Raw genomic sequence first — 13,873 nt, 5'->3', positions numbered from 1 at the left:
AGAGGAAGTCTGGGTCTTGCGTGCTATCAGGTTGTTAGAGCTTAACAAAAGAATCTGGGCCAAAGCATTCAGTGCGTAGCTAAGCACTTCATTACAGCGATGATGTTCTTACTTAAGTCCATGCAAATTCAGGCAGGCCCGTTCCCACCCGCTTTTTTATCTGAAAGCCATGACAGCGAAAGAATTTCCTCCGTTAGACAATACCTCCTGGTTAATCTTTCTCATACCTATGCATAACTTCTCCCAGCTCAGCAAAGTCACACCCTCCACTCCTCACTATCGCTCACAGACAGCAAAGCTAAACATCTCTGCTAAACTGGCAAAAAGAATCTAAAAAAGCCTCCTCATCTGCTTGGAACTGTTACAGACTCTGAGGTTTCCTTCTGTTAGGCAAACACACTTTCAGGGGAGTACAAAAACTGTTCTTTAAGGAGGACTTTGGGAGCTGGGTTGCAAAAAAGCTACAGCTTAGTACTCAGCTCTGGCCTAACTTCGTTAATTAAAGAGAACATGGTGCAGACAATGTTCTCTCAGCGAGCTTCATTTTGCTATGGTAATGAAGTGAACACAGCACAGCCTCACTTTTACCCGTCCATTAACTCACTGTCCTTGATCAAAGACTATGTATACTGCCTATCCTGTTTAGAGCGGTTAAGGCTTATAATTTAAATTGTAAACCTCAATATTTAAATAGAACTGCATATGTGATCTTTGTCACCTCATTTTCATGAATGGAAAAGAATATTCTGACACCAAAATTACATACTTAATTCTGCCTCACCTTCTTCACTGACCTCCATCCCACACTGCCTTGGGTTTATTTCCTCATCCATCAACAGGTCAAAGTAATTTCTGCTGTATTCATTTCCTGTGGAAAGCACATGAAGTAAGGGTCAGCGATTATTAGAAGCACATGAACCAAAATGTTAATTTTGAAATCGACACCAGCAAGTAAAGGGGCATTTTTTGCTACTTTATAAGCTTAATTTTTTTAAACAGGTCCTCTAAGCCTACTGGTACTGCAATTATCATCTTGTGAAAGGTCAGAAAAGGTAATTCTGGAAACAAGTGCACTTTATGTTACTTTGCTCAGGAACTAATGAGAAAAATTCTCAAATTTAGATGATAGAATGATAAGAAAACTTAAAGAAATGCAGCATCCCCAACGTAAGCCAAATTTTTCTTGAAACACGTTGTACAAGTGAATTATCATGCTGCAGAGGAATTTGTGTTTCACAGCTGACCCCTCCAATTTCAACAGTTTTAAATTTCACCACTGAGGTTTCAACGTCTGGTGCATCTTTAATACTGTATTCAACCATAGAAGTGTTTAATTACAGAGGAGATACTACAATACTGCCTCATTAATCTGAACAGTAATTATGTTCAGTTGGGCTAGGTAACTACAAGATGATTTTGATGGGATAAAGCCACTCATTTTAGCACTTCTATTTCAACAACTAGTTTTATCTGCTCTTTAGAAGCTAATCAAGTTTACAAACAAAAGTAGTTTGTTAGACTTATAAAGGAATAATGCAGCATTCTAGTTGCCTAGAGGAACTCTCTGTAAAAGCCAAAATAATTTTCTTTACACAAGGAAGGAGGGAGAGCTTTTTCCTCAAAAGGTATCCTTCCTTCAGCAAAAGTGCTACACTTCATTAAAGACATCCTCATGTTCATTTGGTTTGTAAACACAGTAAATTATCACTGAAGAGATTAAAAGTGAAATAATTAAGTCCATAACAAATTTTAAAATTGCTTAGATAGACACAGATCTATACCCTGGAAAATACATAAGAACTAAAAGTACAAGGGGGTTAATTCATCCAAGGTACACTATAGTAATCTGCAGTGTATTTGTTTTCTGATCAAAAACAATCCAAGCAGCAGCTCCTTTTCAGAGACTAAATGAAACTTTGATATGAAACTAGGTTTAATTTATATTTCTGGACTGGCACATTTTGACTGTCAGTCTCTGTTCCTTCAATGTAGTAAGTACAAGAACTGAAAATTTGCTTTACCTTGAGGTCTCAATAAAGAAAAAATAAATGAGTTTCATTTTTGTTACTTTATCTGTCAACAACTACTAGGCTGGTATGAATCTTGGCAGTATGTAATCAAAGTCTTATGTACTGCAATAACAGAGCCATTCTACCTTATTCACTGTAATTGTTTTTCTCTAGCACAAAGCACCGTGATGTTATATGAACACCCCTTCACATGTTGGCAAAATAATTCGCCTATGTGCTAAAAAAAGAAAATAATGATGCATTTCTTTATTCAATTACTTCATAGTTGTAAATGTAAATTGCTGGAAAGTATGTTGCAACCATACAGGCAATATTCAGCTAGTGCATAGGCTTTTCGTATAGTCTTAATAGCACAACAGCTTTTATTCAATTTTAATGCCCCATATTCTTTATTCTGGGGATCTGGTGTGAAACTCTGAGGATTAGACTTCTGGACAGCACTTCTGGACAGAATAATTGGCATTTAGGAGGAAGTGTCATGTTATATTTGAATCTGTGAGGCATGGAAACCATTATTCAAGCAAGAGATACATTGACAAATGTCATTAAACAGCTTGCTTTTTGGACTTTAACTAAAAAAAAAATACAAATAAAAAAAGAAAAGAAAGAAAGAAAAAAAAAAAAGGAAAGAACAACCTCAACATGTCCTTGAGGACTATGAGATATTTTGTCCAGGACTTTGGGTCTGTCAGAACTGCACAGAGCTAAAGACAGAAAATTATGCAGAAGAAGTAAAAAGAAGAACCAGGTTTGATTTCTCCAGAGCAACATGCAGACTTTAAAACCTACATAGGTAGAATGAATGGTAAATGCCAGAATCACCTCCTTACGGTGATTTCGTAGGTAAGTCAGTTTAAACTGCAGGACTCCACAGAAGACTTTCAGTGAGGCTTTCTGAAGATTCAAAATTGCTGCAAACCTTAGATCATGGCTCTTGGTGGGGGAGGTGGTGTTGGCCTTTTCCCCCCTCAGTTCAACATACACCTTGAGAACTGCTGTGACCAGGAAGCCTGGGCTCTGGGCAGATCCTAAGATTTGTTTGGGGCTGGAGAAGTTGCTTTAGTTTTAAAATACAAAATTATCCATTTTAGTCAACATAACATACTGCCCAAGGCATTTTTCTAATAACATTTTGTGAGCACATGAACAGATTACTAATCATTTCACATTTGCTTTTGGAAATATTTGAAAGCGTATAACATGTAAATTAACAGTCCACTAAGGAATTCACATCCCTCTGCTTTGTGGCATATACACAGCAAATGTTAATGCAGAGCTTGCTTGCAGGTGTTTTGAACAGCATGTGCTTAGCTTGGTGCTTTCGGACAGCAAGTTGTTTTGAATACCTGGCTCCTACAAAGAACTGGCCAACTTCAGAAACACAGGTCTTTGCTTTGATCCAGAGGTTCACTTAAATCCATTAACTCAATTTGAAACCCTATTCACCCCTAAAAATTGTGTTGTATCATGTGGAAAACACAATGGATAATTCAGGAAATCTGAATGGAACTCCAAAACCACAGATTATCTATACATTAAAATAAAAATTGAAGGAAAGGTGTTGGCACAACAGTGACCAGGTGGGAATTTATACAGTTTAATTAAAGCAATAGGAGTTGCTAATAAAATTAGCATGATCCTTAGATGCAGCCCATGGGACTACACACATATTACTAGGACTGGATGAAACTCTAAGATGGCTTTTACGCTGTCTGTAGTCAATTATACAGTCTATGTCCTGAGAGTACCACAGAAATTACATGACTAAACTGCATTTCTACTTCTACTACTCCACAAAGTGATCAGGTAGCCCATGTCAATATCACGTGAAAAGTACAGCACAGAATTTGGATAACAAGTAATTATTCAATTCACATTGTACTACTGATCTAGGTTTTTAGTTTAATAAAATAATAGACAAAGCTCTGCTAGACTTAAGTGCCTCCTCACCAATGAAAAAATGAAATTATTAACAATCAGGTGACTGATTACTAAAAGCTTGAATAGGCATTTACTGGTGCTTGTTTTCAGAGTGATGCAGATATGTTAGGGATATAAGCAAAAATGCATGAGCCAGCTTTCATTAGAAAACAGAATGCAGATTATGGTCTGAGAAACTTGCCTTATTAAATAACAGCTCTCCTTTTTCAGGCAGCAGTGTAGTCAACATATATCTACCAATGACTTAGCAGAACATTACTGGGCATTAATAAGGCAACTCATAAAAACCTTTTGTTTAAGGTAAGAGTAAGATAGAGGCATTTTGAAAAGATGAAATTTTGGTCTGAGGCAGCATTTTGATACATACTGATTCATCCAGAAACAGACAAGAGTTGTCCTCCTTTGCACACAACTGTCTTAACAGACTGATTTCAGCAGCAATTCCTGTTAGTGAACATGATGGTAAACACTCACTGCATCCATTCAACAGAACTGAACTAATTTGGTAGAGATACTTTTCATTTTACTTTGCAGATAAGGCCCTTTGGACAGCCCAAACATAAGGTTCTGTGCTAACATATTTCCTGGTTTCTTTATAAGTGTATGCAACCACATGAGACAAAGCAGCATTCTGGAGTCAGACCTGAATCCCCTCTAGTAGAGGAACCCACCTCAACTTGGACATTAAGGACTAAGGCTTGGAATGAGGAGGAAGGGGAGAGAAGGGTCCAACCTCCTGCGTTTCCAGCTGCTTCACTTACTCGCCTTTTCTCAAAACATGGTGAGTCTGTGACTAGGACTCTTGCTCACTTATTTTCACGATTCAGTACCTACATTAACAAAATTTGATATCTGTAAGTTGCTTCTTTGTAGATACGGGCATTTGCTTCTAATCTGCATTTTGGGAAAAAAAATCTAAAAAGAACTACAAAAAAAATTTAAAACATAAGAATGTAGAAAGAAGCCTGCATTAAAACCAACAAAATTCTCACAAAATGCAGAAGAGAAAAAAAAACAAAAATCATCAACCCAAACTTCATAAACAATGAGGAAAGTTCCTGCACAGTGAAAAACTGGCTGTATTTCCAGATAATTTATATGCTTTTAGTTGATTAAACAACAATTTAAAACTGGAAAATAATTTAAAAAAGTTTGCAACTTTCAGAAGATCAAAGTTTAGGGGTTTACTCCATTATATCTAATTGAATTAAGATATTAAAAAAAAAAAAACACTTTAGTTTTGAAAAACATAGTGAATTGATATATAATGCAAAAAAATAAAAAAATGTTAATTGTCCATTCTTATTTTTTCAGTAAAAAGAAATGAAGAATTATGAAGAATTAACCAGAAGTTATATTTTTTGTTTGTATTTTTAATTACCATTGCTGAACCATGATATTTGTTACATTTACCTCAGCTTATAGCTCTTAGAAATGCCTTTAATTAAGTTTGTATAGTCTGATCTAGGTTACACATAGAAGCTGAATACCTTAAGATAGATCATTACTGAGTTATATTTACATCTTACATTATCATCTATATTATAAGTATAGATATATATATTATTTTAGCTGTAGATCTAAATTAAGATTGCTGGGAAGCACAGTGTTATTCCAGATAGTAACCAAATACATGCTGGGGAGGGGGTAGAGTGTCTTACACAGAGCTTCAAATTTTCATGAGTACCAAGCAGAATTCAATGAAAAATTGCACATTAATGGCATCCTCAAACTGAAGAACATTAGGCAACTGAATGGACAGTAAATTATACCTTGAAAACAACAGCTTGTTAAAAACTACCATCACCAGGCAACTTCTCAATTTTAAAAAAGTTTTAAGGGTATCGTATGTCATTTTCCTTAACCTCAATGGAGGCCATAGGTAATGAGTAAACCACATAACTGTGTCTTATGTTTATATTGCAAGCCTTGAATAAACTCACTTGTCAGCTTTGACAGGACCCTGGCAAGGGGCTGTTCATGAGCCTTAGCAGCGCAGAACATGCTGCTCCCTTCCCTGACACTTGAAAAACTCTGTGTCACACTTACAGTACCCACTTCCCCACCATCACCATCACCCGCGAACGCCGCCCCTGAATGACTTACTACATTTGCTGCTGTTTGAGCAAAGGTACAGCATGGGAATTAAGGGTTTTTCCTTACTTTTTTTTTTTTTTCCCCTGCAGGCAACAGAGGGCACTGTGCCAAGGGACACCAGTGTGAGACCTGCTGCTTTTCCTGGGGAAACACTGCTGGTCGGAGGCGTGAGAAAAAGATTTGCTGATGATGATGGAGTTCATTTAGGAGTGCTATTAGATAATGTAACACATGTCAATGGGGGAAATGGATACTGAGTGCTCCCAGGCTGGCAGGCTTGGCTGGTCCCACAGTATTCCACAGAGGGAACTTGCTGAATTTCAAGGGCCCAACAGCACTATCATGACACAACCGATCTCCAAGTGTAATAAATTAGCCTTAAAAACATATATTCAGTCACCTTCTGAAAGAGTATTTCCCCGATTATAAAATGCATCCATTCTTCACAATTCTTCTCCCCCTACCTTTCACAAATTCAATTTTAGCACATTACTTAGATGAGTGGTACAGTATCCCTGTTGAAATTGCATGCAATGGATCACATTTTGCACACTACATTACACCTTGTGCCGTTCTGCTGATTTCAATTGGATTACACATTGTGTAATTCAACGCAAAATTACTTCCAATGACAACCCTTTTATTCCTATGCATACATGGTGATCCATCATGCCCTGCATACCGGGTTTGGCATTTCCATTTCAAGTCCCTGTTGGAATCAGAAAGCATGGAACCACATACACAGAACTTGAATTATTAGATACAAACTTTGCCACTGTTTAAGAAAAAAAGGGCATGGTTTTGATTTGTATTTCTGGTCCCATGCCTTATGCAAATTTTGTGCAACCCAAATAGCCAGTGTTACAAGCTCCCACTTCCTTCACATGCAGCACAAAAGCAAGTTTCCAGCAGATACCTGTTTTTTTCATCTGCATTCACTGTCTTTCCAGTGAGTACTTATCATTTATTTGAAATTAAACTCAATTAAAAAAAAGAAAAAAAAGTCTGTTCAAAAAGCTTCAGCCTCCACTTTGTTGCCAGAGGGGTACTGGATGCGTTGCCCCTGGAGACATTCAAGGACAGGCTGGATGTGGTTCTGGGCAACCTCATCTAGTTTAAGATGTCCCTGCTCATTGCAAGAGGGGTTGGAAGTGATGACCTTGGAAGGTGTCTTCCAACGCAAACTATTCTATGATTCTGTTCTCTGTAAACTGACTGAATTCTATGCACTTGCTGACATTTTTAATCAAGTTGATATTCCATACAGTTCCTTCACAAAGATGTTTTTTTGTCCACGTATTTCCAGGTCTAAGTCCTCCTCACTCAGTTACACTCTAGAGCAAGAAAAGGCTGATATTTCCGTGCCACAGTCAAACTACCTTTTGCACTAGCCATTCCTTAGCAAACGCTTCTCACTACTTCGGCTTTTGATAAGGAGCAGAACTGCTCTGTTTTACAGTGGGATTTTCCCCAGAGGATGCACACTGCACCATGTTAGATACTTCCAACCTAGCTCTGCAGCTAGGAGAAGATGCAGCAGAGCACCACATAGACTAATTGGCTCCCAGAAGCAGTAGAGCCATGTTAATGCCATGCTTTACCTGAGCTAATTAGAATAGTTTCTGGTCTTCAGTCAAAAGAGCTTACTTCCCCCCTTTCCCCCCAAAGATTGTTAATCTCTGTGGGCAAACTTATTGGAGCATGATACGAGATGTTAACAGTGCCTGTTGCAGATAAAATGGTATAATTAATTAGAGCTTTCGATTTCAGGAGATAATCTAGTTTTGAAAAAAAGATTTGTGTATTGGGGGTTGATAGGGAAAAGAATGAGCACTTGTCATCTGGAGACAATTTTAACTTGAATCATAAACATTCAGGGTCAAAGTGCCTCTAGCCTTTTCACAAGTGCACAAGCTACAGGCGAACGCAATCAGTCTTTCTTTCATCTTCCATGCAAAAGCCACAGACCATCAGAGTCTCCAAAGGTGTCTATGCAACCACCAGGTGCAAGGCAGACCACGCAGTGGGAGAATGCTCAGAAAGCCCCATGCCTGGATTCTGCAGCTTGTATGTGTGGCCAGCACCAAAAAAAGATCAGTCTAATTTGTTCTGACATATATTCCCTCTGTATGGTTGGGCTGGAAATATTGCCTATCTTGTAGAAATGTGAACAGTGCCATTCCACAGGGCTCTTCTCAGGACTGGCCCAAACCCATGTAGCTCTGTAGCTGTACTGAACACTAAATAGTCTAAATAGTACAAATTGATACAAGCCACTTGCATATTCTCTGATCACAGCAGCTGAGGACAAAATTTATTGGATGCTAAAATAGATTAACATTTGCTTTACAGGTATATGATAAAATTGTAAGTACAGTAGCCCTAAGTTACGTGGTTGCTTGTGACATACATAATCCATCTGAGGTTTAGCAACTGCCTTCATATTCTACCATCAGCAAAGATAGCATATTCCTGAAGATCTGGTCCTTCCTTCATGACAGTTTGCTGGAAGCCCTTTGCTAGGCTCTACAAAGCCAGCCTGCACACTAGGGCACTCTCTAAAAAGTGTGATGCATTTAAACTCTTCTGGAGAAAAGAGGAAAAACTGATACTAGCTTACTTGAGAGCAGACATCTGGCAATTGAAAAACGGGTGGAGACAGCTTCCTGTCACTCCAGGTTTGGGTGTTCTAACCTAAAATATTTTTCTCAGGGAAACTGGTCTATTAGACCTCCCACTGGTACACCCAACATAAAAATTTCTGGCAAATTCAATATTTATGGAGGGGAAGAAGGGCAGAAAAGTTGATCAGATTTAGTCACAAGGAAACTCCAAGTACTTTCAGAGACAAGTAAATTGTACAGTTTGGCAAAGACAAACCTGCTGCTAGATGACCTTAATTTCACAAGCAGTATGTGAAACAAATGAAGGTGATAGGAGCAATCAACAGAGTCAGCATAGAATCAAGAAGAGAAAATAGGATAGAAGCCACTGCAACCAATTAGCTGGCTGAAAATCAGGAGATTAATCTGAGTATAGTCAGCCAGTTCCCATGGATCACTATAACATTTAACAGCAGTACTGGGTCTTCACAGCATAAAAGCAATGATGGAAAGCATACAGCAGAAAAAGTTACTCAATGACCTGTTCTTGAACAACAACTGATGCTGATGATAAAATTTAGAATTTTGTCCATCATGGGGAATAACACAGTGTGAGATACAGAACGGCCTAACAGAGTAATGGACTAGAGATCAGAAGTTTTATTCCTATTTCCATCATGGAACTGCAGGGTGATTACAGACAAGGCCTCATGTTCTGCCTCAGTTTCCCCACAAGCAAAGGATGCAGAAGCCTTGCACTTTGAGTCACAAGAAGAGTCTGCACCGATCTGGTTTGAAAAGTTGAAAAGCCTCCAAAACAAAACAAAAATACTGGAAAGATTTAATCAGTTTCTTGAAAATAAGAGTCAATTCACAAACTGCTTTTCAGGACATTGCCTTTTATTGGAGGAATGGGAATGGAAAAGTCAATACGGAACAAGCATACCGGTGAATTAAGCTGTTTGGGGGCAGATGTAATATAATGCACGTCTGTACTGGCTATTTAATCTCCAAGTGATGCATGTTCTGCAGAGCCAGATTTCAGGAACAGGTTTTAAAGGTGTCTGGAATACACAGCATGAAGGTGTATGAGAAGACATCTCAAAAGTAGGTGGAGGTTTTTCTAGAGAACACTTCCCTCCAGCAATTGCTGATGGAGGAACAGGCTGTGACACTGTTGCAAGGTGAAGGAAATGATAGCAACCCCTGTAGCTATTTATTCACTGCCGTTAATGACACGGGCGATGGGTGGAGAGATAATGGAAAGGCAATGCCATCTTCATGTCCTGCCTTCAAGTGCATAGCCTGAAAATCCAGCCTGATGTTTATATAGCGTTTTCAACCTGTAATCTGCTAAACGCTGCGATGAAATAATTATGCTTAAGGTTATAACTGGTTCTGATTTTACAGTTTAACACTGAGCATTAGAATTGACAAATGCCATTCCCCACTGAGTAAGTAACTGAACCTAAGCCTGGGGGCTGAGAGCTGGAAAAGCACCCAGTGGTTGTGGAGGGGAGGAAATACCAAAAGGAAGAGTATTTTATTAGCATCTGGGGAAGAAAAGGGGAAAAAGAGGAAGGGAGTCATGGAGGGCCCTCAAATATGTTTGTTTTACACAGGCTGTGTTGTTGTGATTGTCAGGCATTTCCCTTAAGGTAAGGAAGCCAGGCATGAAGTGGTAAAAGGACCGTCATTTGATTGGCATAGCAAAGTTTAGGGCAACAAGCCACGCCTGTGGCATGTGGGCACCCCTCCTAGAGAAACAGCTTTCAGTGTGGTATGCAAGTCTTGACTCTTAGGGGAAAACAAGAGAAGGAGACGTTTGTACTAAAATCTTTCTTGTGAACTGCACGGTGGCTCTTGAGAGCTGAGAGGCAGGAGAGTTTCCCCTGTGGTAAAGAATGGTGGAAGTTTTCAGCATCGTGTGTGGTTTTGCTGTGTGTGAAATGACAGCAACTGTACAAAACAGCTAAGAACATGAAACAAAGGAAAGGAAGGAAGGTTCAAGGAACTGAGCCCTTGAGCTCTGGCAGCCCAAGACAACAAGAGATTGCCACCTGAATGGTTAAGATGCCTGTAGACCTAGTTTCACTGAGGACTGCAAAATACAACCATTTTTATATTACTACATTCATGTAATACTGCATTTACCTACGCAGTTGGCTTTTCCTTTTCCCTCTTTAATGAAGTATTGTTACACTTGGGAATAGGGAAAAATTAGCTCACAAGGTACCAGAAGGTTTAGTTCATTTTTTTCTCCCCAGATTTCAGGACAGGCTTGAAGCTGTTGTTCTGTTAGCAGTCCTTGATAAATTTGAACTGGCCCCTGTGACTGCCAAACAAGTCCTGACATAAGTTAGACTAAGAATAATTTAATGCAAGGTTGAACCAGCTAATCTCTAGAGGTCTCTTCCAATTTAGACATTTTTATGATGGCATAAATGAATGATTATCTTTTATTTATTTATTTATTAATAGCTGCATGACTTAGAGGCAGAGCTATGCGAATAACTGAGCTTTTGGTGAACTGGATGAACAGAAGGTCAAGGAGGGAGACATGGTGTTGGGAAACAAAATTTTCCAACTCTTGGCAAGTTTCCCTTTCCTATTACTGAAACACTTAGCAGTGTATCAAGTCATTGCATTCCAGGCAAAATGTACCAGTTTCTACTCATTTCACAAAGATTATATTCAGTTAAGGTTTTTTGAGCAAAATGCTACTTAGGATGAAAAATCAAAATGTTTAAAAACACATTTCAGTCTTTAAAAAAATGTGTTGTTTTCTTGCGGGAACTATTCATAAATTTCTGAAGAGGCGACTGAAAGCATGGATAGTCTCCAGCGAGCCCGACTTCATTTTTTGCCAGATAGACTATTTCATTAAAAAACAATCAATCCCTTTGTCTGCTTAATCACTGTTCTGACAGGCTGCAAAGGAAAGACGAAGAATTCCTGCTCCATGCGGCGCTGCACAGAGTCACATGAAGGCCAAATGGAAAACCAAACCTAATTTTGCAAGGGCCATTAGGAGCCGTGGGCTCTCTAGTCCCTCAAGGATAAAATCTTAACACAACAAGGTTCAGAGTTTTAAAAGCGAATGCTTGAAGTTCTTCTCACCAGCCGGCACTTGCCCATTTTAATAGTTGGGCTGGCAAGCAAGGTTACTCAGTGAGCAGTATTGCTGCTTGTAAGTTTAATGGGAAGTGTTGGGTAACCAGCAATTTTCAAAGCCATACTACTTACTTTGGTACCTTGGGAGATCTCAGGCCTTGGATGCACATTTGGATATTCGTGGTGCACACAGTCCACTTGAAGTTCATGAGACTACACAGTCCAATAAGGTGGGGTTTGGGGTTTTTTTATGGGTACTTAAGGGAGATTTTCAGCCTGACTTCAGGCATTTTTCTTTTAGGTTAAGTCTTGGCCTAAGATTTTACTCCTATAGCTCACTAGATGTCTTTAAATTATTTTCCTCACTGAATTACTAAGCAAAAATAACCCTTCACAGTAACATTCAGCAGTAACAGTAGTTTTAAATGGAATAATTAAATAAAAGGTTAAAAGAGATAAAAATATTTCTTTTCCTCTGGAAAGGGAAACTGACATCAGTGAAGATCCTTATAGTTTGTTTGAATAAACCTAAATAATAAACAGAAATTGTTTCCTGAGGCAGTGACTCTTTTTGGTGCTGCATCAAAGCTGAGCTTAAAAGCCAGGATCACTCCCTTGGACAAGCAGAGCAAACAGAACTCTGCTCCAGCAACACTGGCTGAAAAAAATAACGAAGCCAAAGAGGTGGCAAGATGCTGATTGACTGAGGGCATATGGGAGACCTAAGGACAACAATCAATCATAGATCTATAAGCTGTTTAAAACTACTTAATGTGAGGGAGCAGCATCTGTGTGTTCGGACTGGCTATGGTGCCTCCAAAAAGCAACCCAACCCAACCTGAATTATGGGTAAGTGCTTCTTATGCTCCCTCCGACTGGCAGGGAGCCCTGTGCAACCTGCACCACATTACAGGGTGCCACCTGAGCGTGGAGACAGAGCTTGGGCCTCCAAATATTTAGACAGCCAATGTTTTCAGCAGTATTTTGGGTTTCCCATGGAGGGTTTGCAGGGGCTCCTGTCTGGACACATCAGGTTGGGAACGCCCAGTACAGGCCGTGAAGCATGCAGGTTGAATGGAGAACACAATGACTGCCTCTGCATTTGAGGCTAATCAGGTTTGATGTCTCACCTCTTGGTTCAGCATGGGCTTGTAGCCTGAGTTTTTGTTGGTGAGCTGCAAGGGTGCTATCTGGCTTGTCATGTGTAGTAACTTTCTCTTTTGAAGGCTGATATGCTGAAAGATCTGTGCTGCTGACATTAAAAGCTGGATTTTCAATGCCTTCTATTGCTGCTCTCTCTTCTTTTACTATAAGAAAACAAGGAGGTCAGAAGACCACATTATAGCAAAGTGTATTTCAATGACAAGCAGAAAATTCCTTCTAGTAATTCCTTTGCTGAAAGACTCAAGTGTATCGTCCTCAAATGTCGCCAAAACAGAATTAGGTTAAAATTAACTCTTAAAAAAAAAAAAAAGAAAAGAAAAAAAAAGGAAAGAATAAATGATTAAAATAATTACAAATTGCACCCTGACAAGCAAGAGCAAAATTTCGCCCACAGCCATTTGTCTGTAATTAGTTAATTAATCCTTACACAAATTATGAGCAATAACTCATCAAGCAAGGCTCACCCATCAGAAATTCAGCCGACTTGGATTTCTTCTGCTTAGTTTGCTTCAGAGCCTTCTGCTGGAACTTCTGGAGGGAAATTGTTAAATGAATAAATTAGCTAAAGAACGAAGATCATCCTTTATGATCCACAACTAACACAGTATTTTAAATATGGGATGGCATTGAAATGTCATTTAATTTAAATCTCTGCTAAAGGGGTCAAACACTAATTGAACAACAGAAGTGGAAGAATTAAATAAAATAGAAGAAAAGTTAAAAAAAATGCCAAATGAAGGTCACATTAAAATACTTTGTTTTTTTCCCAATTTTAATTAATGCAAAGAAACCTCAACAAATGAAGAACATTATATGACTAGTCTTTCAGTATGTTTTCTGCAGCAATTGCTTTATTTCACTTGCAGAACTGCAGCATTTCATTTAGAAAAGTCTGGTTATGCAGAGTATTTGTAGACAGACTTC

At 38.8% G+C, this 13,873-nt stretch overlaps 1 protein-coding gene across 1 annotated transcript in view; it reads right to left on the bottom strand.

The window, feature by feature from the left end:
* Nucleotides 1–13,873, bottom strand: part of LOC133208425 (uncharacterized) — a 79,411-nt gene that overhangs the window by 42,238 nt on the left and 23,300 nt on the right. The window contains exons 3-5 of the mRNA XM_061346251.1: nucleotides 13,414–13,480; nucleotides 12,916–13,092; nucleotides 782–868 (exon numbers count right to left, since the gene is read on the bottom strand). Of these exons, the coding sequence (XP_061202235.1) occupies nucleotides 782–868; nucleotides 12,916–13,092; nucleotides 13,414–13,480 (331 nt within the window). The remainder of the gene's footprint in view (nucleotides 1–781; nucleotides 869–12,915; nucleotides 13,093–13,413; nucleotides 13,481–13,873) is intronic.

Source organism: Neopsephotus bourkii, unplaced genomic scaffold, assembly GCF_033783945.1.
Source record: "Neopsephotus bourkii isolate Nb327-2 ecotype Australia unplaced genomic scaffold, CSIRO-AGI_Nbou_v1 NB_272, whole genome shotgun sequence".
Classification (NCBI taxonomy): Eukaryota; Metazoa; Chordata; class Aves; order Psittaciformes; family Psittacidae; genus Neopsephotus; species Neopsephotus bourkii.
The sequence above is the reverse complement of the archived record's forward strand: the minus strand, read 5'-3'. Positions and strand labels throughout refer to the sequence as shown.